The sequence below is a fragment of the Gossypium hirsutum genome, chromosome A07 (genome assembly GCF_007990345.1).
Source record: "Gossypium hirsutum isolate 1008001.06 chromosome A07, Gossypium_hirsutum_v2.1, whole genome shotgun sequence".
NCBI lineage: Eukaryota > Viridiplantae > Streptophyta > Magnoliopsida > Malvales > Malvaceae > Gossypium > Gossypium hirsutum.
This window is the reverse complement of record NC_053430.1, coordinates 9,637,216-9,664,753: the sequence shown is the minus strand read 5'-3', so window position 1 is coordinate 9,664,753 and position 27,538 is coordinate 9,637,216. Positions and strand designations below refer to the sequence as shown.

General features: G+C 31.1%; 2 protein-coding genes across 3 annotated transcripts; both read left to right on the top strand.

Moving 5' to 3' along the window:
- Window positions 1-6,845: 6,845 nt before the first annotated feature.
- On the top strand, window positions 6,846-13,839 carry LOC107941452 (ATP synthase subunit gamma, mitochondrial). Its single transcript, XM_016875018.2, has 9 exons — window positions 6,846-7,235; window positions 7,685-7,728; window positions 7,851-8,003; window positions 8,732-8,845; window positions 8,937-9,064; window positions 9,769-9,891; window positions 9,991-10,110; window positions 13,231-13,352; window positions 13,473-13,839. Exons 1-9 carry the CDS (start codon window positions 7,132-7,134, stop codon window positions 13,540-13,542), a joined length of 978 nt encoding a protein of 325 aa, XP_016730507.1. The 5' UTR covers window positions 6,846-7,131; the 3' UTR covers window positions 13,543-13,839.
- Window positions 13,840-14,753: 914 nt separating this feature from the next.
- On the top strand, window positions 14,754-19,109 carry LOC107941439 (phosphoserine phosphatase, chloroplastic). Of its 2 annotated transcripts, none has more exons than XM_016875003.2 (8): window positions 14,754-14,815; window positions 15,297-15,540; window positions 15,773-15,905; window positions 15,989-16,096; window positions 16,979-17,072; window positions 17,491-17,640; window positions 17,715-17,768; window positions 18,625-19,109. In XM_016875003.2, exons 2-8 carry the CDS (start codon window positions 15,315-15,317, stop codon window positions 18,748-18,750), a joined length of 891 nt encoding a protein of 296 aa, XP_016730492.1. In that variant the 5' UTR covers window positions 14,754-14,815; window positions 15,297-15,314; the 3' UTR covers window positions 18,751-19,109. The 2 variants fall into 2 exon arrangements, with proteins under 2 accessions (XP_016730492.1, XP_016730491.2); XM_016875002.2 differs by lacking the exon at window positions 14,754-14,815 and adding an exon at window positions 14,818-14,967.
- The last annotated feature ends 8,429 nt before the right edge of the window (window positions 19,110-27,538 follow it).

The window sequence follows — 27,538 nt, the reverse complement described above, 5'->3', positions numbered from 1 at the left end:
TTTTAATATCATTTAAGTTTTAAAATCATTTTATTCAAAAGTTTTCAAAATAAGGCAATACTCGGTATTTGGCATCTTAGAGAAGATTGTGCCCTAACTTACTGGGTTCCAATTTTCCTCGTTGAATCTAAGTAACCGGGTACCCTTTTTCAATCAAAACGTATAAGTTTCAAATAAAAGCTTATTCTCAGGAATTCGAGGTGTTGTGTCCTAACTCACTGGATGCGACATTTTGTATCCCGAAATAAGGATTTCTAAAAAATAAAGGCAATGTTCTATGTTTGGAAATCCGAGAAATCGTGCCCAATCGTGCTGGGTTTTGATTTACCGTTTAACCAAATAGCCAAATATCCTTTTGAAATTTCAAATGCATGAGTTTTGGAAATCATGAAATGATCTTGTATTGAGGGTTCGAAATGTTGTATCCTACCGTGCTGGATATAATATTTTATTCCTTCTGAGCGGGAGAATCTCAATGTCCAATTCAAGATATCTAAACGTTTTTAAAGGAATTGCGTTTTAAAATCTTTTTCCAAATTTTCAACATTAGGACATTAATTTATCAATACGGTACCAATTTTGGGCGTTGTGAGGGTGTTAATCCATCCTCGCGCGTAACAGACTCCCCAATCCGTTTTCTTGTGATCCGTTTTCTTGGAATCACGATACCTCCAATAGGATGGAAGATTGGAGGCCACTCTTCAGTTGTATCACGATACCCACTTTGGTAATCTTGATATCCACCCTTTAAATAATACCCTAAGGTTCAAAACTACCTAAGGTATCGCGATATCCTCTTTTGGGTATCGCGACACTAACATCGTGAGGGAGACAAAATTGGAAAAAAAGGTAGTCTTTGTCCACCCGGTCCACCAATCACCCAAGGCCCGTGTAGAGGTAGTTTTAGCAACGAAAAATCATCAGCATTTTGTAACAGCCTAATTTTCAGTGGTGTCGGAACAGTGATTCGAGATCACTAAATCTGACAAATGAGTAGGAAATATTATTAATTTAGTGAGTATAAGTTAAATGTGAAGTTAGAAAAAATTTTGAAATAGTGAATAGTGTACTAAAAATAAATATTAAAATAATTAGAATCGAAAACGAGGTATCGAGAACTCGGGAATTTTAAATGGAGCCATAAATATTTTTATAAATATTTATGGAGTGTTAATAAGTTAGTATGAAATTTTTGTCAAGAAATTTTAAAGTTCTGATAGTTAATTGAACAAAAAGGACTAAATTGTATCAAATGCAAAATTATGGGAAATGATTAAATAGCTTAAATGATAAAAGAAAGAGGGTTTAAAAGGAGAATTGACCCAAGGTCTCTTTGGGCTGGACGGCAAGGGCATGAAATCAGCAAGAAAGTAAGGAGAATTAAGGGAAAAATTGCAAAATTGCAAAATTTACTTAATAAAGCTAGGACTAAAGTGGAATTATCTAGATTTCTCTTTATTTTTCTGCATTCTCATCAGCAAAAACGCCATTGAAGAGTTCCCTTAAGCTTGTGTTTCATATTTTTACTTCAAGTAAGTTCAATTCTTGATTATTTCTTAAATTTTTTGTGTTTTTGTGACTTTTACAACTAGGTCCACTTGTTGAATTCATTAGTTTTTTATTCTATGAAAGAAATTGAAAGTTGCTATGAATATGTGCTGGAAGTATATGATGATTTGGCATGAAATTAGAGCTTTAAATTGTTTATATGCTGATTTTATTGAAAGAATTGAATAGAAAGTGAATGTTTGGGACCTAATTGTAAAAGAGTTTGAATTTAGATTTTTATGTTGAAATTTTGAATTTCAATATAGTTATGAAATAACTTATAATGTCTAGTAAAAGTATTAATTGAGAAAATTATCTTAATTGACGGGTTAATTGAGCAAGGACTGAATTGTATGAATTGTGAAATTTAGGGCAAAATGGAAATCAACATTTTGCACTAAAACTGTTTTGGACAGCAGCAGTAGTCTAACTTTGAAAAATCACCAAAAATTTTAGAAATGGAATTAGAGGATGAATAAAACATGAAATTAAAGCTTATTGAGTCTAGTTTCTTACAGAAGAAATGATGTAAGCAATGGAATTGTAAATCATGAGATATGATAAATTTTGTGAGACAAGGTCAGAATGATTTCGGGTTCCCCTGTTCTAACTTTGTAAAATCATAAAAAATGGATAAAAATAATTAAGGGCCTAAATTTATATTTTTCGGATCCTGAATGAGTCTATTTTCAAGAAAAACAAACGGAAATATCATTCAAATCCTGTACGAGGAGATAATTAATTTTTAGTGAAGAAGGGTTGGAACTATCAGACAGCAGAACAGAGGAGATTTCAATGAATAAACTGTATTAATTGGACCAACCAAAAATTATGAAATTTTTATGGTAAGAAGATATGTGAGTCTAGTTTTAAGAAAAATTAGCGGATCTTAATTTGGATTTCTGTAGCTCCAGATATAAATAATTTAGTGGCTATGACACGGGTGGATAGCTTGAATATTCACATAAGTAATTAGTGAAAATTATGGATAAGGTTACTTATAAGTGTGTTATTTATACCAAGGATGTGGATGGAGAGGAGGAGGAGGAAAAAAATATATGAATGACTCGTGTATAAATTGATCACATGCCCGATTATAATCGATAAGTGTTGGATTAGAAATGATATAATGTTTTATTTGGAATATTTATTATGAAATTATGATTATTGTTATAATACAAAAATTGAACTTGTGAGTTTATATGGCTAAATTTTAGTGATTATTTGTTAATTTTATGAATTTTATGATATGTTATTTCATATGTATTGATGATAAAATCGTGAATAATGTAAAAGCATGAAAATTGAATAAATGATCAAATTGAGCATTTTAGTTCAGTGACAAGATAAATTGAAGGAAAAGACCATGGTTGGACCATGGCAACAAGTGATAAGTGATAGCTTCGGCTACACTTATCTGATCAAGGACAAATGAAAGTGATAAGTAATAGCTTTGGCTACACTTATCTGATCAAGGACAAGTGAAAGTGATAAGTGATAGCTTCGGCTACACTTATCTGATCAAGGACAAATGACAAGTGAAAAGTGGTAGCTTCGGCTACCTGATTAGTGAAAAGTGGTAGCTCCGGCTACCTGATCAGTGAAAAATGGTAGCTCCGGCTACCTGATCAGTGAATAGTGGTAGCTTCGGCTACAAGTGACAAGTGATTTTCGTATAAGACCATATCTGGGATATGGCATCGGTGTGATATATGCTACTGTATAAGACCATATCTAGGATATGGCATCAGTGAGATATGTGATTCATGTAAGACCATAGCTGGGCTATGGCATCGATATATGAATATGTGTAAGACCATAGCTGGGCTATGGCATCATTATGTAAAGATGTGTAAGACCATAGTTGAACTATGGCATCGAGAAAACGAAGTACTCAATTCCGTAGGACGTTTACTAATTTGACAAAGTTTGGTAAGTGTTACATGGAATTATGTGATACAAGGAAGTATGAGTTGATAAGATATGAGTATAGAACTTGGTTGATAAATGAATTCATTTGTGATTATATAATTGTTCATCTTGAATGTACTGTCCATATGTATTGATAATTCAAATGTTTTAATGAAAAAGTTCCGACATGGAATAAATTGAACACGAGACAAATAATTATGAAATTGAACTCAAAATTCATGGAAATGACGGTTATTGATATATGGAGAATGAGACATTGATATATGAATATGGAAAATGTTTGATAAATGTGTTTATTCATAATTATGGAATTATATACCTCATGTGTACTATTTGCATAAAGATGATATTTCAAATACTTTGGTTATTTAAGCTTAAATATGAAATAGTATGAAATAGTATGAAATCAAGATAAGTTGTTATGAAAATATATTTAGATTACAGAGATATGGCTGATATATGTTGTATGATTACGTAATGTGAAATTGTGTATATATATGAGAAATTTAATAAGAATTAAGCCCATACATATTTCTTGTTATTTATATGAAGTGTACGACTGACAAGGGTGATGAAGTTATAAATAGAGAGTTACACGGGTTGAAAACACGGCCGTGTGACTCTCTAAAGTGTGAAAATTTTCTAAGGGCGTGTGACTCTCCAAAGTGTGAAAATTTTCTAAGTGTTGCAAAAGTTTCATATGTTTACGGTTTGATCCCGGACCACCCTGAATGTATGTTTTGGGCCTCGTAGGCCCATATAAGGGACGTTAAACATGTGTATGAAAGTTTTTAATTTAGAAGAAATTTTATGGCTGATTTTTACATGATTGATCATATTAAGTTCGGTAATGCCTCGTACCCTATTCTAGGCCCGGAATACGGGTAGGAGGTGTTACACATTTAGTATAAAACAACCAATTTTGACTGAGGAGGGAAGAAACATAAATTAGTTTAGTTTTTAGCTTTAGTTTCTCTAGGTTTTCTTTTAGTTTTTTCTACAACTTTTCTAGGGTTTTTATTTTCTCTTATTTTTTCTTAGTTTTAAAGTTTATTTTCTGCATCTACTTCTTGTTATTGGTGTTCTTAGTGTTAGTTAGGTTAGTTATCACTGTAGCTTAGGTTTATTTACACTTTGAGTTCCTGTACCTTGGTTGTAAGACATTTCTAACTTTAGTTTAATGTATTTTTTTTTACTTTAAATCAGCTAAACTTTGTTAATTTTATATTTATTGCTTTAGACTTTCTTATTAAATGCCTTTAATTTCATGTTCTTTAAGTTTTCTTACATAAAAATCCAAACTTTTAGATTTTTCTTAAGTTTTACTTTCATGGCTTCTTTACTTTTCATTTCTATGTCTTCTCTTTATTTTTAGTATGAGTAGCTAAACCTAAAAACGAGGTTGGTTGGGAGATATAGGTAAGTTGATTTTTTTTGGAAAAGAGACTAAATTGTAATAAATTGGACTAAATCGAATAAACCTAAAAACTTTAAAAATAACACCCCTAAGGGAATTTCTAGACAAGTGAAATCGAGAGGTAATCTTGTTGTGCACCAATTCATTAGTCTCGGATTAATCGGTGAGATTGAAAGATAAATCAGATTGATTCGTCTAAGTTAGTAAAATTGAGATTGAAAGATAAAATGGAGCCACTTAGTAATTTAAGTGATTTAAGTCCCTCATTCAAGAACCGGCAAACCACATCGAAATCAACCAACCACCATTAGTCATTAATTGATTAATCTCTTAGTTTTGTACTCTTTACAAATTGGTCATTAGTTTAACATATTTAATTTTCTTACAAAATTTTCTTGTTATGATTTTCTATATTATAAAATCATATCAGTAGCCGCTTAGACTCTATAGTGTACACTATTTATCATTCAATTGTCATCTTCTTTAGGTTTGATCCTTAGAATACTCATGTGTTACATTGCAGCACTACAAATATTACAACTGACCTTTACGCTTGTAGTAAAATCGCGCTCTAAAATTGTTTTATAAAATTGTTTATTTTATACGTACGTACGAATGTGGTCAAAGTTGTTGACGCCGTTGCCGGGAAGACAGTGCAAGATTGAATAATTTTTAGTTGTGCACATTTTATGTAGAGATAAGTAGCAAAAGTAAGGTTTATAGATACAACTTTGCTTTTATTTGTCTTTATCTCATTTGCAATTTTTAGTTAATTTTCTACACTCTTTTGTACTTGTAGGAGGCGTTATATGACTTAGACCAGTAACGGTGTCTTACCATTTAAGTCGAAACTAGAACGTATCATTACACATGCAAGAAGGGTGTAACATCCTAGAGACACCCCACCTCCACAAAGAGGTCAACCCATCGAATATTCACGAGTAGAGTTTCAACCACCACTAACCCACCCATGGAGCAATGTACTTTGCGCGACTACGCGATGCCAAATTTGGATGTTGTTTGAGGTAGCATTAATAGCCCGATGATTAATGCTAATAACTTTGAAATCAAACCAACCATGACCCAAATGATACAAGTGAACCTTAAATTTCGAGGGTCAATGAATGATGATCCGAACCAATATCTTAAGAGATTTCTAAACATTTGTGATACCATTAAATATAATGGGCAATCCAATGACGCTATCTGTCTTCGATTATTTCCATTCTCTCTTACTGATGATGAGTTTATTTGGTTAGATTCACAGTCGGTAGATTCCATCAATACTTGGGACGAGCTAGCGAGCAAATTCTTGGCGAGATACTTTTGCCTGAGTATGACAATGGAGTTTTGTATCCATATTACAAATTTTCGGCAATTGGAAGGGGAATCACTATACAAGGCATTCACGATGAGTTACTAAATGGAGATGTGAATTGTAGCATTGATTGGCTAGAAAAAGCTATGACGGCGATGGACAAAGGGGCATTTGCAGACTTTGTAGTTCTTATATACAATATGAGGAATGAGCGTGACAATGTAGTGCCAAAGGGGAAGCATTCAACAGCCTACTTGATACTTGATCGAGCTAAGGGGCATAAGCCGATGTTGCTAGCCCGTTCGGGAGAGGCTTGTTGGGTTCCGTTATGGCAAGAGGCCTTCAAGGTTAATGTCGACACAACCTTACATCGGGATCGAGATAGAGTCAGATTAGGTGTTGTGGTGCATGACGATGATAGCTTTGAGCATGGGGTCGAGTGGTTCGACTACTTGAGGCAATGGGACCGTGCTGGGCTGAGGCACTGAGTGATCCTACTTGGTCTTCAAGTTGCACATTCTATGGATTTGATATATGTTATAATAAAGCCCAATAATGATCTTTTAATTTCTAAGCTTTGTACTAGTTTGATGGATATTTCTATTTTGGGTTCTTTTTTACATGAGGCCTGATAGTATAAACGTTTATTCTTGTCTTTGGATTTTTCTCATGTAGCCCGTTTCGGCAATAGGGTTGCCGATAGTCTGATCTGGCTAGGGCTTGTGACATTTGATGCTAGTTGATTATTCTCATGAGATCCATGAAATTTTTTTATGCTAGTTGATTAATGAAAGTTTTAGCCACTTAGGCAGTTTATGCTTAAAAAAAAGAAAAAGAGAAAAATAAACAAAGAACTTTGTCATTGATACACGAACAACAGCAAAGAATTTCTAGGGTTTGTCCGTATCGGTAAGCGATGGCGTTGGCTGCTCTCAGACGCGAAGGGAGGCGTTTCGCCCCTATGATCTCTCCCCGCCCTATTACCGCCCTCCGATCCTCTCCTCTCGCTCCCTCTCTGGAGTACGGATCTCGTTTTCTCCGATCTCTCTCTATACACATATTCTCATCGCATTTCCTCTATTTACTTGGACTTTTACCGGACTGATTGGATTTTGAACTGGTTTTGGGGACATTAAGTTTGTGGACATTAAGTTTGGACTTTCTTTTCTTTTTTTCTTTTTTGTATATTTTCCTGATATTTTTTCTATATATAAAATGGACACTTTTGAAATAAGCTTAGATCATTTTCCTGCTAATAGAGAAGAATGGATTATATAATTTTTATGGTTAAATACATATCTAAACTTGTGCTAAACAGTTTGTACTGGTGTGGTCAATCACTTAAGTTTTCAGAAGGAAGGAAAAGATCAAAATTTGAATGTACCTTGTAAAATTTATAATGAAATTTATATTTTAGCAATTTTCTTTGATGCAATTTGAGCTAATAAATAAGTTAACTTGGATGGCAGGGATGAGGGTCCTATTGGAGTTCGTTATATTTCGACCCAAGTTGGTAAGACTGTTTCCTGTTTCTTTTTAGTACGATGTTATATGCGTATGCTTTTCATGTTCTCTTCTAGAGTTACGGTTCCTGGTGAAGGTTATAACTTGGTTTATGGTCAATTCCTTGTGCAGTTAGAAACCGTATGAAGAGTGTCAAGAATATTCAGAAAATCACAAAGGCTATGAAGATGGTTGCAGCCTCAAAGTTGAGAGCAATTCAAACTAAAGCTGAGAATTCCCGTGGCCTCTGGCAACCATTTACTGCTCTTCTTGGCGATCTACCTAGTATGTCCCACCAAGAAGCCTTGATATATACCCTTTTGCTGAGCAAGCTCAATTGAATTTGTTTGTGTTCTCATTGCATTTTGCTTAATGGTTGCTATCAAGTTGTGTTTTTTACCTTTATATTGAATTGGTGCTCATGTTGTGAATCTTGTCAGGCTTTGGCATAGTTTTTCTTCCCCCACTCCCTATACCCAGAAGGTTACGCAAATGACTTTGATATTTGGTTGATAATAGAACAACTTGAGCAGATTAGCTGCACTTTTAATGCTTCTTTGTGTTTATTTGTTTGATAATTTTGTGAGTATATCCTTATATGTCCTAGGTTAATATAAGCTGATGATTTGGAGAAGATGGATTTTTCTCATTGATTTTGTTTATTGGGGTGTAATCAGGTTTGTGATTCTCATATAATCATGCCTTATGGATGTTATGTGAGTGCCTATTTGGGCTGGCTCTGAAAGAATTTAAGCTTTAGATAGGTTTTGATTATTTACAGAACTGGTTCTGTATCAATAATACCTAGTTTGACTCAGTTGATAACTAATATTACGTGGTTCAGGTTGAAAGAGAATGGTGAATGAACTTGCTTAGTTAGGGTTATAGGGTCTTTTCCTATTCACTCCCTTGTTTTGTCCTTCTATAATTTTTTTTTTATTGTTATGTTTTACTTGTATCAAATTTATATTTCTCTTCAGCCTCATTTTACTAATGTCTTGCCACAATGCTAGGTGCTGATGTCAAGAAGAACGTTGTTGTGACCATCTCTTCAGACAAAGGTCTCTGTGGTGGAATTAATTCTACATCAGTCAAGATAAGCAAGGGGCTCCACAAGTTGAACTCTGGTATATCTCCCAAGCAACTGCTTGTTTGTTTTCTCTCTGGTGGTATCCAAATTGGATGCTTCTTATGAGTTAAATATCTTTATTTTGGAAGGTCCTGAAAAAGAAACAAAATACGTTATTTTGGGAGAGAAAGCAAAGGCTCAATTGATTCGTGACTCTAAGAAGGACATTGAGTTAATCATAACTGAGCTACAGAAGAACCCTTTGAACTACACTCAGGTCTGTCATTGTGCTTTTATGTGCAATAATGAAAGAACCTCTGATTGCTATATTCGATGCTTGATTCTTTCTTTATTGTCGTCTTTTTTATCATGCAGGAGTGGGATATTTCACATTAAGAAAAATCTGGTTATATAATAGGCAAGAAACAGTAATTATAGGACTTAATTTGATAATAGATGGTAAATTTATCAGTTGGTTTAGAAAGGAAAGACTCCATTTTCAGGGAAGTAATGTGACAAATGATTCAACCTACCTACTGACCTGGAACGTGAATAGTAGTCATAACAGTAATTTAAGGTAGGGTTGAATCTTGGAGGTTTTTTTGTTGCAGATCTAATTAGAGTTTAATGGATAATGATTCTAGGGAGAGTGCTAATGCTTTATGTTTGGCTATAATCTGTCATGATGTTGGTAAATAATAATATCTGCACTTCACATGTAGATCTCCTCAGTCTTCACTTAAAAGCCTTAAAAGGCTTCATATAGGGTTAGGAATTCTTCACCCAAACCTAAAGAGCGTACATGTGCAAATTCTCCCATGATTCTTCTCTATTCGTTGAATGAGCTAATGTGAACATGTACTGTCTTTTGCTTATCTCTTTGGATGAACTGGATTTTTCCAATATAGTTGGATCTCTCTTTTTATGGACTTTTTCTACTCTTTTTTTTTTCCATGCTTACAAATATATGTGCCCTTTCAGGTCTCTGTTCTTGCAGATGAGATCTTAAAGAATGTCGAGTATGATGCTTTGAGGATTGTCTTCAACAAGTTTCACTCAGTAGTTTCATTTGTGCCAACAGTGTCAACTGTTTTATCACCTGAAGTATGACTAAAATCATTCAGCTTCATAGTTTTTCTTGTTTCTTGTTCAAATGTTGCTTTATTTTAGTCTCTGCTTGTATTTGCTGGTTTGTTTGAATAGATTGTTGAAAGGGAAGCTGAATCTGGGGGAAAGCTTGGTGATCTAGACTCGTATGAAGTTGAGGGTGGTGAGACAAAGGGCGAAATACTTCAAAATCTTGCAGAGTTCCAGTTCTCTTGTGTAAGTCCCACTGTTTGATACAAAAATCCTTATTTCTTCACATTCTGCATGGAAGTTATACCATGAAGGCATGAACTATGAATAATTGAATATAAACATTTGATTAATGAAAACCAATCTTTCAAATTTTGTGAAATTTACTTGACACCTAGGTCTTAGAGAGCTGTATTAAGATCAGAAGAACCTCTTCTATGTAATGATCGTTAATGGAAGCAATTCCTATGATTTCAAAGATAAAGTAAATTCTTTATCAGTTAAGTTCCAAAGATTGTGATAGGGCTCTAAGGTTTTGCTTGGTAGAGTAGAAAGAAAATTGAAAATATGGAAAATTGAAGTGGTAGAAAAATAGAAAGAAAATATAATTTGTCTTTAAGTAGGTTCGCTTGGTAGGAAGGATGGAAAATTTGAAAGGAAAAGTAATTATCGTTTCCTTCATTGCTTGGTAGAGTAGAACAATGAGAGGAAAGAAAATGGAACTTTGAAAACTGAATAATTTTAAACTAACATAAACCCCTCTTCCATTTTCTCTCCTCTCATCATCCCAATTTAGAATGATTGGTTGGTTTTGATACATTAGGATGGAAAATGATCATCTATTATATTTTCTTTCCTCTCATTTTTCTTTTTTACCAAGCATACTCAAATCTTATTTTATTGCACTTTTCAACTCTCTTTTTATCCTTTCACTTTTCCACTCAATCAAGTACACCTTGATACGAGTACACATTGATACGGTAAAGTGCGGAAGAAGGATCGTATTCAAGTTGTTCGACTCAAAAAGAATTCAGATTTGATTTGTAAAGAATAAATAAACAAATTTAGAAATTAAAGAAAATGAAAACACTGAAAAGAAGAAATTTAAGAATTAAGAATAAATATTCAAAATAATAATTAACTAAATAAATAAACGAAATTTAAACGTGGAAGATGGATCGAATAAACCGATAGATTTGATGGATAGATGGATAAATGTCTAATTGAACCTTATTAATGAAAATAATTGTATCTTAATGAACAATGAAAAAGCTAGGCTAGCTAAGTACATACAAATAGAGCTTTAAAGTATACTAAAGCTCTAATTAATCTAAACAATAAGTAGTTTTCAACTAAATTTTCTTGTTTGACTAAGAAACAAAAATTCCTAAACAACTTAAAATACTTAAACAATATCTAAAATTAAGAATAAATAAATAATAAAATAATAAAACTTAATAAATACAATATTGGGCTCATATATAAATAAAAATTAAGCCTAAAAACCAAACTCAATTTGATTTAAACTCGAATTAAAAGTCTAAAATTCGTAGTTTTTGTCATAATTCCATCGAGTAATTTTGCTCGCGCAATCTTCACTAAAATGGTCATAACATGAGCTCCCAAACTCGAAATCTAGTGATTTGAAGTGTGTTTCGAGGTACCGTGCATATTCCATGTTTCCTCGAAAAGATTCATTCTCACATATTATCTTGGATTGAATCTTGGTTTGATTTACTTAGTTTTTGACTTTGTTGTTGGGTTTTGAGGTACCGTGAGTCATTTGCCAGGGTAAATCATTTAGTATCTCTTTGTACAATGTATTTGGATGACCAAGAACGGATAGCCATAAGAGAATTTTGAGCACTCAGGTGCCTTTAGACTTTGATTGTTTAAGGTGAAAGAAAATTGTAATGATGGAAAACTGGAGGAGGAGAAAGATGAAAAGATAGAAAATATATATACATCTATATATTCCTTCCATTGGTGTCTTGGTTGGAAAGATTAAAAAAAAGAAGAAGTAATTTTCTTTCCATCCGTTATTTGGTCAAGTTGAATAATGAAAGGAGGAAAATTAAAATTAAAATTAAAAAAGAAAAAATAAACCGATAGATTTGATGGATAGATGGATAAATGTCTAATTGAACCTTATTAATGAAAACAATTGTATCTTAATGAACAATGAAAAAGCTAGGCTAGCTAAGTACATACAAATAGAGCTTTAAAGTATACTAAAGCTCTAATTAATCTAAACAATAAGTAGTTTTCAACTAAATTTTCTTGTTTGACTAAGAAACAAAAATTCCTAAACAACTTAAAATACTTAAACAATATCTAAAATTAAGAATAAATAAATAATAAAATAATAAAACTTAATAAATACAATATTGGGCTCATATATAAATAAAAATTAAGCCTAAAAACCAAACTCAATTTGATTTAAACTCGAATTAAAAGTCTAAAATTCGTAGTTTTTGTCATAATTCCATCGAGTAATTCTGCTCGCGCAATCTTCACTAAAATGGTCATAACATGAGCTCCCAAACTCGAAATCTAGTGATTTGAAGTGTGTTCCGAGGTACCGTGCATATTCCATGTTTCCTCGAAAAGATTCATTCTCACATATTATCTTTGATTGAATCTTGGTTTGATTTACTTATTTTTTGACTTTGTTGTTGGGTTTTGAGGTACCGTGAGTCATTTGCCAGGGTAAATCATTTAGTATCTCTTTGTACAATGTATTTGGATGACCAAGAACGAATAGCCATAAGAGAATTTTGAGCACTCAGGTGCCTTTAGACTTTGATTGTTTAAGGTGAAAGAAAATTGTAATGATGGAAAACTGGAGGAGGAGAAAGATGAAAAGATAGAAAATATATATACATCTATATATTCCTTCCATTGGTGTCTTGGTTGGAAAGATTAAAAAAAAAAAAGTAATTTTCTTTCCATCCGTTATTTGGTCGAGTTGAATAATGAAAGAAGGAAAATTAAAATTAAAATTAAAAAAGAAAAAATGCATAATCTTGTCAGTGTGCACAGTTAACTTACATTTCTGATTTCTCTGATATTTTATCATCCTTTCATTCCAATTTAGAATGAATTTATTTTTATGCATTGAAATGAAAATTGCTCATCTTTTCTATTATCTCACTTTTCTCTCCTACTAAGTATGCTTAATTTTTTTTTTCACTCTTTCCATCCCTCCATTTTTCCACTCTACCAAATTCTCCCTTAATCTTGAGAATGGATGTCATCTTATCTTCTTACCAGTATAAGATACTCAGTTTTTTTTTTCTCTTTCCATCTATCTGCGCTATATCGTTTCGAAAATTTACCATTAAAGCATTCTCATGTTTCTTGCAGGTAATGTTCAATGCAGTGTTGGAGAATGCTTGTAGCGAGCAAGGAGCAAGAATGTCCGCTATGGATAGTTCAAGCAGAAACGCAGGCGACATGCTTGATCGCTTAACTCTTACATATAACAGGTCTCCCTCTCACCCTCTTTCTCCTATAAACACACTTTCATATGAATCGGTTTTCATATTTTAACTAGTTTTCACAGTCACTTTTGTGGAGCCTCATTTAGTTGCTATTTCGTGTTACAGAACCCGTCAAGCATCAATTACCACTGAACTGATTGAGATTATATCCGGAGCATCGGCATTGGAAGGTTGAACAAAAAGAACAAGTGCTATGTTTTCGGGACAGTGACGAAATAAAATCCGAGTGAACAACTGCTATGTTCGGACTTGTTCATGGTGCTACTTTGTGAAACATTTTGGTGGAGCTAGTGCGAATAATGACCTATCCATTGTCAAGTGCAATGTAAATGTGATTTTATTTTTGATCATTCATTGACATCAGCATAAGTTGGTAAGCATTTAGAGATTGGACGAATAAGATTGTCCTTTTTTTTCTTTCTAAATTATACTCTAAAACAGCAGCCAAATCTAATAATATAAAGTTACAATAGGAGGATGTAAGTTTGAATTTTGTCGAGGTGATATTGTTGGGATAGATAATTACGATTCTTATAAAAGGGATATGACAAATTTATATATTATTTTATTGTTTCTGAATTATTAACCATTCAAATAATGAATTAAAAATTAATTGCAGAAATTAAAAATAAATTATTTAAAAATTATTAAACGCTTAAAATTACATTCAAATTTTGTAACTTAAATAAAATGATAACTTATTAATATCTTACCTTATTTGTACAATAATTTTAAATTTAAGATAAATTATACAGTTAATCATCAAACTTTTGTAAATTTCCATTTTTAGCATCGAAAAATATATTTAAGTGATAATTTTTAGACACCAGAATATAAGTTTATAGGAAAACTTGATTTTTGTAGAAAAACCAATTTATTTATTTTACTTTTAATTGTATTTTTTCTCGTAAAACAGGAAATATAGATGAATAACATTGTCTAACCTCCAAATTAATAGCTTGCGATCAAAATGAAAATATTTGTTAACGATAATGTTGGTATTACAAACTCTTTTTAATGCTAAAAATGAAAAATTATAAAAGTTTAGTCAGCCATGATCAAATTAAAAAAAGGAAAATATATTGTCGGTATATATTTTTTTTAAATAGGTTTCGGGTCAGTCCGAGTCTAAATCCAATTTTTTTGGTTGGATTTTTGTTCCCTCTTCAATCTTCACCTACCAAGTGTTCGGATAAGTAAATTACCCTAAAAAGGAAGCATTTTGGTAAATTTAAACGCACTATGAAAAGAAAAAAAAAAAAAACCTCCAACAGCTTTCATTAAAAAATGAAAAGAAAAGAAAGACCTCCAACAACTTGAGAACATACATACAGACTGACACAGAGAGATCTGAATACACAGAACCCAATACAAAACAGTGACCACAAATCTCCAAACCAAGCCTTTTAGAAAAGTTAGTAATCTCCTACATCTCTAAACCCTCAACTGTAAGCTTCTTTTTTGCCTTAGACTTTTATTTGGGTTCTTCATTTTTTTCACTTTTTAATGTTTCTTTGTTTTGTTTTTGTTATTTGGTTTCTGAGAAAATACGAGAATTTTGCTTTGTTTAATGTTGCACTTATACATTTTCTCAATCTGGGTTTGTCATTTGCCTCCTTACTTTTATGTTTTCCTTGTTTGGGTTCTTCATTTCCTACCTTCTGCATGTTTTTTTTTTGTTTATGATTCTTTCTTTCTCTTCCCTTTCATCTATGGTAGTGATGAATCCTTTAATGTTTTCGTTTATTGAGAAAATGCGAGAATTATGCTTTGTTAATGGTCTACTTGGACATTTTCTCAATCTGGGTTGTTGTTTATATATATTTTCTCTTTTGATTTTTTTTTTGTTTCTTCTGTATATGGGCTAGTTAATTGGTTTTCTTATGGTAGTGGAAGATCCTCATTACTGTTTTGGATTGTTGGAAACAGATATATATATACTTTTTGATGGAAGGACTGATGAATTCACGGATCATTCCTATTCGAGCTTCTTGTAGACGGCATTACTCTGTTTTTCTCCCTACATTTTCCTTGCAGTTAAGGAATAAAAACTTGAATAAGGGTCAAGTTTGGATGATGAGACGTCCCAAGTCATTGGATTCGATTGCTGCTTCGATTCAACCATTAGAAGCCTCGACTACAGGCAACATTGATAACAGGCAGCCTTCCAAAGGTTTTTTCTTCTTATTTATATTTCAAGTGGTTCATATATTTCTTTAATTAAGTTCCCTCAATTTTGGATGAAAAACAATTAATTGGTTTATATGAAAACTTTGAAAAATCTGATTGTACCGTGTTAGATACATAGTTGTACCCAAAACTCACAATCAAGTCTGAGTAACCTAGGTTAACTTTTCTGTGTTTTGTAATAGTAATTGTGTGATATTCATCTTTTAACATTTCAGAGGTTCTTGAGCTGTGGAGAAGTGCTGATGCAGTGTGCTTTGATGTGGATAGCACGGTGTGCGTAGATGAGGGAATTGATGAACTTGCAGAATTTTGTGGGGCTGGAAAGGCTGTTGCAGAATGGACTGCTAGGTTGTTCTCCACATTCATTTTAATTTCTTAAATTCCTTTGATATTGTGGAGCATGAATAGTTGATTTTGGTTTTGTTTGATAGAGCCATGGGCGGTTCTGTTCCTTTTGAGGAGGCCTTATCTGCCCGATTGTCTTTATTCAAGCCTTCCCTAGCTCAAGTCCAGAATTTTCTCAACAAAAGGCCCCCAAGGTATGAGGCTCATATTTCACTGTCTCGAATATACCTTGATATGTTCTTCATATAACTAAAATGCTTCTGAATTATGGATAGTTTGCAGAATTTGATTGGTGGATTTTTCTAAGCCATGATTTAATCGAACCTCGCAATGTGTACAATATTTGCTTTAAACACCGTGAAATCTTGTTATATTATGTTTTAGTTCTAGTGCTTTCCTTGTTACTTGATGGAAAAAAGATACAAGAGTTTCATGTAGCTCCATTATTTTGTGTTGCTATGTTATAATGAACAAAATTCACCAACTCCTAATTTTGCAAGGACCATTGTCTCTAAAATATCCATCTTAACTTTTGACCAACATCTTACATTTCAGAGCCTAAAACCCAATGTTTTATAGCCAACTGCCTAACCAAGGTTAGTGAAGTTAAATTCTAGTCTTTTTCATCTCTTTTGTATTAGTGCCTTTTTATTTATTTATTGTTGAGATAATTAATTATTTAGAATAAAAATCTAAGTTTAGGTAATACACACAATCAAGAATTGCAATCTTATGAAACACCACCCTCAGTACTTCTCGGTTTGTGATTTTAATAATGCTTGCAACATAGTGGTCATTATTATTAAATTGTATAATGGTAGTATGCAATTTAAATTTATAAAATTGTTAGTTTCCCCTTGGATTAGGGCTTTCTAAATGTTGTATATCATATTTACCAATACAGTTAAACTAAATTATGAGGTTTTCTAAGAAATCGCTACATAAAAATGACTACTGAAGGGCATCAACTCCTCAATGAATTAATGATTTTTTATTCTTGTTTGCCTTTCTTTTTAATCTTCTCTTTGACCTGATGTTTGATAGCCTAGTTCATTATTCTTCTTACTGATCTCTAGGATTTCGCCCGGCATTGAAGAATTAGTCAAGAAGCTGAAGGCAAGGAATACCGATGTTTATCTAATTTCCGGGGGCTTCCGCCAAATGATCAATGTATGCAACTATGCTACTAAATGCTTGAAAGACCATCTCTGTTTTACTTTGTTCTGTTAAGGCATTCATGTGGTTTCATTTGCCCTTCTGATAAATGCAGATCTGAAATCACTTGCAATATTTTGATGATATTGAAAATAGAAACTTGAATGTAGGAAACTGGAAAACACGAAATGGCAATCCTTACTTGACATTAGATATTACACATGCAGCAAATGGTGACTTCTGAAAAACCAATTAGATATAAAATTATGAAAGTGTGATATGGGTAATGTTGTCATCAGTAAGATTCATTGTACAGCATGTAGGTTCCTTACTATTGAGAGAGCCATGTTATTGTATATTAATATAATCTTCCAATGGTTAACCATTGGCCAACTACTGCCAGAAAATAGTTAATTAAGAAGCCTTTTTGTAGCCTGTTGCATCAATCCTTGGAATTCCGCAAGAAAACATTTTTGCCAATCAGCTGCTCTTTGGAAGTTCTGGGGAGTTTTTGGGATTCGATGCTAATGAGCCCACTTCGAGGAGTGGAGGAAAAGCTACTGCTGTTCAACAAATAAGAAAGGTGAGTCTTGTGGCTTTTTTTGTATTGGCCGGCTAAAAGTTCATTTTCCAAGTCTAACCAAAAAAAATTTCCAGGTTAAGGGATACAAGGCATTAGTCATGATTGGTGATGGTGCTACTGATCTTGAGGTTAGTAAATTCATCTTAACTTTCTTTAGATATGGTTAATCTTTAAGGTTACCATATAAAGTAAATTTTCCTTCAATACATTAACGGTTAATGATTGCATTTAATATAAGAATATTGGGTAAAAGTATCATGGAGGCTTTTGTATTAAGAGCTAAATTGCATTTTGCCCTCTACTAAAAAAATGGGCAAATTTATCCATGTACATTATATAAAGGAGTAAATTGGTTCCTTCTGTTAAAATTTCATCCATCTGTGCTATTAAAAGCTAGCGTGGAAAACGGAATTACCAGACAGTGACCTGTGGCGTACCACATGTAACTCATACTGACATACATAGACCAGTTTTTAACAGTAGAAATGAATGAAACTTTTAATAGAAGGACCAGTTTATTCTTTGATCTAATATACAAGGACTAATTTACCCATTTTTAAGTAGAGGGGGAAAAATGCAATCCAACTCTAGTACAGGGTCTCCATGGTTCTTTTGCCAAGAATATTGCTATAAATAGAATGTTAACAACACTTAAAAGAGTGTCCAAAGAGCGCCGTGCATGTTTTTAGAGGAAGATCATTTCATGTTTCAACATGCTTTGAAGTTAAAACAACTTTATTAATTGTGTCAAGCGATCTTGTTGCTTGTTTGAGGGAGTGATGGTGAGGTTGTGTCAAACGTATCCTGAGTTCATTATCTATTAGCTGACTTATAATGTTGAGCACCTATAGGCTATTGAGCTGTCTGATGGATAAGGGCAATTTCTGGGTTTCTTTTTACTATATCCCTTCATTGTATTCAGCAACATTTTGCTTATCCAATGTGATTTTTGACATTTTATTTTATTTTCGTCTTGAAATTTAGGCCCGTAAACCAGGAGGTGCCAATTTGTTTATTTGTTATGCTGGTGTTCAACATCGGGAGTCCGTTGCAGCAAAAGCTAATTGGCTGGTGTTTAGCTTCACGGATCTTATAACTGCCTTGGAGTAACTTGCTTTCATTCTGATTTTTATGCCATTTTTTGGGGTTTTCTATGTTCTGTTATAAGTTTCCTGCAAATACTAATTAGGCATTCATTCTTGTTGTTCTTATAACATCTATGGCTGGTATATGGATTTGATGAGATATTTAGGCTCAAAAGAAGCCAACAGCTATGTCAGAGACTCGGGTATGAGCGTTGAATATGAGTGTGTTCGACGTTGATATGTTTAATTGTTTGTAAGTTTTTCTATGTATTTAGAAGGTGTTTAGAGGATCATATTTTCATACTTGGTCAAAATATGTGTTAGACATAAATGTTGAACATGAATAATTCAAAATAAGAGTTGGAGTAACATAAGTCAACAGCATACATTAACTTAGTTTATGGACATGAATGGTATGAGATTTTTGTATTAATGAATTTTATTATGTTAAGAAGGTTAGATAATTTTATAAGAATTTCAGTGATTTGTATGGTAAGGAACTTGGTAATTTATTGAAAACATTGGGATTAATTTATTTAATTCATTTAAATGAGTTTAAGGAAGTGTTGACTACTTTGGTTGAATATAATTTTTTGTTCGGTAATATAATTTTAAATTTTAAATTTTACAAAAAGAATGTTAATTTTTATAAAAGTATCTCTAACAGGTAATAAGACTCAAAATCAAATCATGTGATTACTAAAAAAATAAATAATAAAAAATAAATATTTTATATATTTTTATCTAATTAATTTAATATTCTTTATTTGTTGTGCTATTCTCCTTCTAACATTAAACATAAACTCTTGTTATTATCGATTGGTTTTTAGTGAAGTATAACTAATTAATAATAACACTTTGTAATTTAATTAAAATTAGTATAAATAATTTATAACTAATATTATTTAATTTAGTCATGTATGAAAAATTATTTTTCATCAATAAACTTTTTAAATTATGTAATTGTGACTAGTAAAAATTATATAATTGTTAGGGTTTAATTGAAGCAATGACTAGAGTTTCGGTTTGGCACTTAGATAATACAAAGGTAAACCTTGTTATGCTCTTTCTCTCCGTTTTGATACTTTTTAAACTTAAATAATGTAGTTTGTGTTTAAAAAGTTATATGATAATTAGATTTGAGTCTAATTATTTGTAATTACTAATGTAATTATTTCAATTTTATCCTTCATAAGAATTAGGGAGTGTAGTTGAGGTGCTCACTTTTTCTTAATCCTTAAGAATTGGAATGTTTTAATTACACACAATTTAATAAGATCTACTAATTATCTAAACATATCACACATAACAAAATTTAATTACTAAATGAATCTTAACATTAAATAAATTTTAATAATATAAATAATTATTTGATTTAATGTTTTAATAAATAATATGAAAGTTTATAAAAGGGCCCAAAGATACTAAGTTTTTAAAAATTAAAAACGAAATAAAATAGAATTTTATTGAGTTTAGTGTGAGAGCTTATCTAATATCTAGAACAAGTAAGTATTGATTTTCAATTCAACGCGTTGATTTTAACTAATGTTAGAATTATATTAAATTGGTGAATCAAATTAATTGAATTGAGAATTAATTGAAATGTTGTTTTTGAAAGAGATAAAAATTAATTGATTCACGAGTCAAGATTAGTCATTTAATTTAAATTAAAAAAATAAATTACATTTAGGGTTAGAATTGGATTTTATAATTTATAATTATTTTTCTAAATCTTTTAAGAGAAATTATTTGCATCAAGATCTGGGCTCCAACTGCCAGTTATCTGATTTGAATTGCTGGGTCATTTTCATTCTTTTCATTTTCATTTTCTTTGTTAAAAACAATACCATGGTGGGCTCTTGAATACTTCAATTTAATGTGGGAGTCTATTCTTAAATTTAAATTTATATATAAAGTATCATCATATGGATGTGATGTAACTTTTAAATATCTTAATAAAACATTCTCTGTTTTATTTTTTAAATAATATTTTGAAATTGTTTCATGTTATTATTTAATTTTTTAAGTAATATATATTTTTAAATGTTTAGGTGATGACGTGATGTAATCTTAAAGTTTCATCTCATCAAATGTTTACATGTGTCAAGTTTAGAGATTAAGTTTGATTTAGTTACCAAATTCATGCTCCAAAGCAGCTAAAAAAATATAAGTATCAAAATGGATTTAATTGCCAAATTCAAATTCAGATTGTCACTTTATTAAACTTTTACATTTTTCAAGTTTAAGTATCGAAATGAATAAAAAAATATAAATACTAAAGTGAACCCAGATTTAGAAACTAAAAATTACATTTTTTTTACTCAAAAAATACACCCCAATTTCTTGTCATGACATGCTTTAAGAATGATTGATCAAGAAAGTAAAAATCCAAAATGAGTTTAAAAGAATAAAGAACAATATTGTTAAAATGTTCTTAAACTATGGGTTCAATTTTTCTAATTTAAGTATAAGATCAATTTAGGGGACAACTTTTAAGGATTATTACAATTATTTTTGTTATATATAACTCTTCCATCAAAACAATCTTCATCGATACGAGTTTGTTCTTTTGTCAGAATGGCCTCTATTAAGGGGACTTTCCTAACTACTCATCATGTTACATTAAATGTACATATCATACATGACACCTCTGACAATTGCGCCATAAGACATTCCATAATCCAATACCCTACCTCCTAACACGATCTAATCATATGTTGTCCTATCCCATAAAGCCATCCTTTTTATAAGATAAAATACCATTCTCGAGAATGCTCATGTTAGACTTTCCTTCTCTTATAAAAGGGCCCCCAAACACAAAAGGATACTACAAGCCATCACCCTGCAATAGCTCCATTTATGTTCCCTTTCCAATCACTTACTCTCTCCTAAACACCCTTCTACCACTCTTGGCACATTGATGTGTGTGAACTACCCTTAGCTACTAACCCGTCAAATCTTGTATCTAGAATTGGCATCGTTTATTGGAACCAAGACAAAAAGTGATAGCTCAACCAAATGGTGGCATTCCCTGCCAACAAGAACAATGGAGAACGACAAACCACCAATAGGCTACATAACAACAAAACAACCTATAGATCACCAGCATGTGGTAGAAGAGTATTAACAAAAACAAGCTAGCCAAAACTATTAGTCTAGGTTCGAAAGCAACTAGTAAAGCCACTATTATGCCACTCATAATGACCCCTATTATGTGGGCCAAAACAACACATATTGTGTTGCTTATTTTCAATACCCTCTACAAACTCACATGTACCAAGAATAATAGTACTTTGGGCATCACAATCTGCCCCCACTATTATGCCACTCATAATGACCCCTATTATGTGGGCCAAAACAACACATATTGTGTTGCTTATTTTCAATACCCTCTACAAACTCACATGTACCAAGAATAATAGTACTTTGGGCATCACAATCTGCCCCCACTATGATGAAAAAACTCACTATGGACATTGGACTCTCTATGATATTTTGAACTACAAGCTGAACTCAAACCTTGAAAGATCAAGAAAAATAGCAACAGAGATGATAAGGCAAAACACTAAGGTAATACAAGAACTCCAAACATGTTGAAATAATCTATCTCGAAGAGAAGATCTAGAGCAAGAAAGGAACATGAATCAACGAGACTCAACCATCGAATAGGAAAATAGAGCATCCTTAGCGAAACTAGCTCGACAAGAAAGTAAAGCCAATAGTAAGAGAAGTAAAGTGATAGAAGGAGAGCATTGAACTCAGATGATGCTTTTTCAATAGTAAAATATACCCTTGAAAGAACAAGTGAAGTTTATAAGGAAAGAGATCAACTCTCCTACGAAAGAAAAGTTATATGACGTTGAATGGGCCCCTTATGTGAACAAACCCTTAGCATCTCGAATCATTGCAAAACCAATGCCTTTAGGCCCTTAGGTAGACATATGACAACAACAAAGACCCCATCAACCACCTAACCCAATATTATAACCACTGATGTGTCGTGAAACTAATTAAAAATTTTACTAAGACAATTGTATCTATCAATTAATATTATAGCTATGGTGAGCAAAAATATCGTTTCAACGAGGACTAAAAGTACTAGTAATTACCGTCTTTCTATTATTTAACCGAATAATTGGAGTGATTGATTGAAACAAGGACTAAATATTGTTCCACTGATGTGTGGAATGGTTCAGCTCGTGTGGGTTACATGGCTTGCTTTGACGCTCTATTAAGCATTAAAACATGAATTTAAAACATTAGGAGCATAAAATTCACAATTAACATAAGATAATCACCCAAAAATACATTAAGAATGAAGTTAAAACATGTTACTTTTAACATTTATCAACCACATGAACATCTAGAGAGTGTTAAGCACTTAAATGTCGGGTCTTCGCCACAACACTAAGGGAACATGCTAGGACATGGCAACAAATCTGTAAACAAGAACCATTGGCAATTCCAAACAATTTCCTAATTGTTCCTTGGCCAATATCTTGCCAACAATACGACTTATAAGAGTCCTATAAGCCTCATTATTGTCAAGCAATATTTAATGAACCCTTAAGGAAATTCATACGTTGCTTTAATGAAGCAGTTTATGTAACACTCTAAAATTTATGATGTCTTAATGTCGTACTATTTTAAGAAGTGTATGAAAAAATTCTTGAAAAATAAATTTTGATTAACTAATAATCAAAAATAAAGTGGGACATTAGAGAATTATCTATTAAACTGTAATAATTCTTTTAAGATGAGTTAAGGGATTAAAATGTAATTTACAAAAGAAAGGAATTAATGGTAAGAGGGGATATTGAAACCCCTCTACCAATGCCACCAAATGCCCATAAGGACTAATCAACGAACAAATGTCAATTCCACAATAAAAGGGTACATAAAACCATAAAAAAAAATGTCTATCTTAAAGGTGCTATTAATGGAGCTGTAAGAAGTGGAGATCTCAAACAATTCATTAACCAATCATGCCAAAAACAGAAATCTTGATGGATGAGGCAATAGCTAAATAGTAGTGTGAGGCATAATTAACATGATATAATGCATGAAAGACGGATAGTCCACCCTTTCAATCTTAAAAGGAAGGTTCAACAAAGGAATCTGAAGTTAATAAAGGTGGCAACGAAGAAGCTTCATCTAGGTGAAAATGAGGAATGATATATCTTCTTAGAGAGAAGGGTGAGTCAAACATCATCTATAATTATTTTAGGTTTAAGTCTCACCATATGTAAATGTCAATGAAGCCTTGACATTGTTTGTAAAAATTGAGACCTTTAACTGTGAGTATCTAAGTTAGATGAGTTTTCCATTTAGATTTATTTTAAACTAAGTTTGGATATATTTCGATTTTTAATCCGTAATGCTTTCTATTAAGTTGATCTAGTTCTAATTGATCATATATATTATTTATGATTTATGATTTATATAATGTATTAAATAAAAATTTTATAAGTAGAACTTTATCTTGCTTTAACTTAATTTTAATTAATAAATTACTTTTCATACAATATATTTAATTATATTCTTTTTAAAGACAACCAAAATAAACCTGGGATAACATAATATATTTTCATCTAGTCCAAATCCAAACATAATTACCGACACTTTGCATTTAAACTTAAATAAAATTAAACTACAATTAAATAATATACCTAGTCAATGAGTTTTGGTATAGTTGAAAAAAAAGTAGAGGCCTTCGATTTCCGGCATTCAGATTCAAGATGCACAATGTGCGATTATAGGTGTGGGTTTTCAAAGTACTATCTTATGCGGGTTTTAGTTTGATTGATTAGTATGTTGGTAAAAATTCTTTACTAGTCTCTCTCAAATTCGAAATTGAGCAAATTGGTCCCTCTAAAAAACCTGAACAATTTAATTTCTTCAAATTTCAAAAGTGAGCAACTAATAACAATTAATCACGATGTTAATATAATCCGTCAATTGTATATAATTTTTATTAGTATAACAACAAATTTAGCCTTTAATGTTTGCATATTTTGTCAATTTGGTCTTAATTATAAAAAGAAAAGAAGCAAATTAGCGTCTATATTTACGCATTTACACAAATGTTGTAGGATAAATTTGTTAAATCAAGTCAAATTGTCAGAATGTGTAAACTTTGTTATTATACCAATCAAAATTATGATGAAAAATATTAATGATGTGATTAATTTTTCTTAATTACTCACTTTCGAAATTGATAGGAATTAAATCACTTTAATTTATCTAAAATAGACTAATTTACTTAATATCAAAATTGAAAGAGACCAAAAAAGTCTTTTTACCAAATTTGTTTCAGTTCTTAATTTGCAATAATTGTTTAGTTCTACAGTTTATTCCAATTTTTAGTTTGTTTGTACTAATAGATTAATTGTACACTTTGAGAGTACTATACCATATATTTATATTTTGATTGTAATTATAAACTTTAAAAAATAATATAATATTAATTTTCATGACTATTTTATTTAAATCTTTTTCCAAAATAGAGAAATTTATTTAAAATCAATTTCATTGATTATTTTATTTTAATTGTCCAAATGGAAAGGTTAGAGGAAAAATTGGTTGGTGGAATTAGATTTTCTACATTCCCATCCAACAAACAAACATTTTATTATCCTTTATTGTATAGAAGCATCATATTAAAGAGCAAAGCTTTCTGAATTAATGGTATATTTTTTATGCATCAAATTGAATTTTAGATATATTTTTTAGAATTTTGGAATTTTTTTTTTCAAATCCACACCACATGCACTTGCCCTTTTGCAATTTGCAATAAAAGATAAAAACAAAGGCCAATGGGAAAATGAAATTTAGTTTAAAATTCTATAAATAAAAAATAAAAATCATTGCCCCCACCTCAATATTTCACATGCCAATTTTTATTTTTTCTTTTTTTTTTAAATAAAAGAAAGATATTTAATAATAGAATTTGGGGACCCTTTGGCCTTGGGTTAGGTTAGATAGTTGACATAGTCTCCCACCAAATTATTTGAATCAAATAAGAGGGAATGCTTTTTCTAATTTATATTATTGGGTATGATTAAGTTGGTATTATAGTAAATTGATTAAAAAATTACTTAAAAAATTCTTTTCTAATTAACTTCTAATTAAGAAAAAATTACTTTTAATTTTTTAAATAAAAAACTGAATATTAATATAATCGTGTTTTCATCTTTTTTTTTTAAGATTCAACTTAAACTTAAAATTTATTTATTTATAAGCATTTTACTATTTTACATAGAACTCAATTGTTAATAATGTTAGGGTTAAATATTTTAGAAGTTGTGAAATTTTTATTTTTTATTTTTTTTATAAATGCATTTGATAATTTTCTATTTTTTTATAATTTATAATTTGTTAAAAGGGAAAAAGTGTTTTTAAGAGACTTAAGTGTTTTTCTTGTTAGTATGATATTATAATATTATAGTTTTGAGAATGAATTATGTGTCCGAAATCAACTTGTATAAGTAATGAACAAGTAAAATAGAGAAGATCAAACACATAAATATTTACGTCAAAATCCTTAAAGAGAGAAAAAAAACTACGAACATATGAGGCTTCAACTTTTCACTACATGATAAACAAAAAGATAGTATAATATAGAGAAAATAAATCTAAATACACTAAACGTACATTACTCAAACCCCAAGAACAAAATCTTAACTCGAGAACAAAATTCTCTCCATAGTTATTACAAAACTCTCACAAAAACTCATATGTGATTACATCTTGCCGCCCTTAAAGAAAAGCCTTTACTGATTGACATATCAAAATATGATACAAAACCCCTCTAAATAAACTAAGATTAGAGGTCTAATTATACTAAAATATCCCTAGAGTAATCAGAGTCCAACTAGGAGAAATAGTCCTACTTGAAGTCTAAAACGTGACTGCATAACTTGGAGAAATATTGTGACGTCCCATCATGCTTGTCATGACGTCGATGCCACGAACGTTTGGAGTTTCGTCACATCGTTACAACGTCGCTTGTCCTCGCGCCGCGATGTTGTCTTTGTTTTACTTCTTCTTCGGTAAATTGTCGAACGTCCTCCTAAGTGCCCGCAGAATATTCAATAAATACGAGATAAATCCCATAATATGTTTAAATTTAATAGAGTAATGAAATATATCTTTGAATTTTAAAAAATTAATAAAAAAAGATATATGATAATTTTTTAATATAATTTATAAATAAATTATTTTTAATATATCGTGATAAATATGTTCTTATTTTCTGGTCAACAAATATTTCAAGTGAAATTTTAAAAAATATTATTATAACAATATTATATTTAAATATATAGCTTTGCCGGCCTTTTCTGGCCGCCGTCTTCTAGTTTTCCAGCTTCTTAGATTCTGCAAGGTGGGATATAAAATAAAAATAATAATCAAAATATATGATATAACATAAAAAAAAGTAAAAATATGAGATAAGTAAATAAATTTTAATAAATTTATATATAAGAAACTATTAATTTGTTAAAAATTATATAAATATACAATATAACCAATGTAAACACTGTTCGATCTCTAGTACGAGGCTATGAATAAAATTCCCGGACCATTAAAAATACAAAAACCCTAAAACTTAAAAATTATTCAAAAACCCTAAAAAAGGAAAAATAAATAAAATTGATCCACTTTTTAGACATAATTGGAAATTATATGAAAGTGACCTTGCTCGGGTCAGTGAAGTCCACAAAAAATAAAGTTGGAGTCGAAATTTTATTTTCTCTTTTAAAAAAGATAATTTTTTTTAATAAAAAACAACAGTAATATTTATTTATTCATTT

Coding starts and splice junctions, on each gene's coding strand:
- LOC107941452 (XM_016875018.2), top strand. CDS start 7,132: ATGGCGTTGGCTGCTCTCAGACGCGAAGGGAGGCGTTTCGCCCCTATG. Junction 9,892..9,990: donor CAACTGTTTTATCACCTGAA/GTATGACTAAAA, acceptor TTGTTTGAATAG/ATTGTTGAAAGGGAAGCTGA. Junction 10,111..13,230: donor CAGAGTTCCAGTTCTCTTGT/GTAAGTCCCACT, acceptor TGTTTCTTGCAG/GTAATGTTCAATGCAGTGTT.
- LOC107941439 (XM_016875002.2), top strand. CDS start 14,938: ATGTTGCACTTATACATTTTCTCAATCTGG. Junction 14,968..15,296: donor TATACATTTTCTCAATCTGG/GTTTGTCATTTG, acceptor TGTTGGAAACAG/ATATATATATACTTTTTGAT. Junction 16,097..16,978: donor CTCAACAAAAGGCCCCCAAG/GTATGAGGCTCA, acceptor ACTGATCTCTAG/GATTTCGCCCGGCATTGAAG.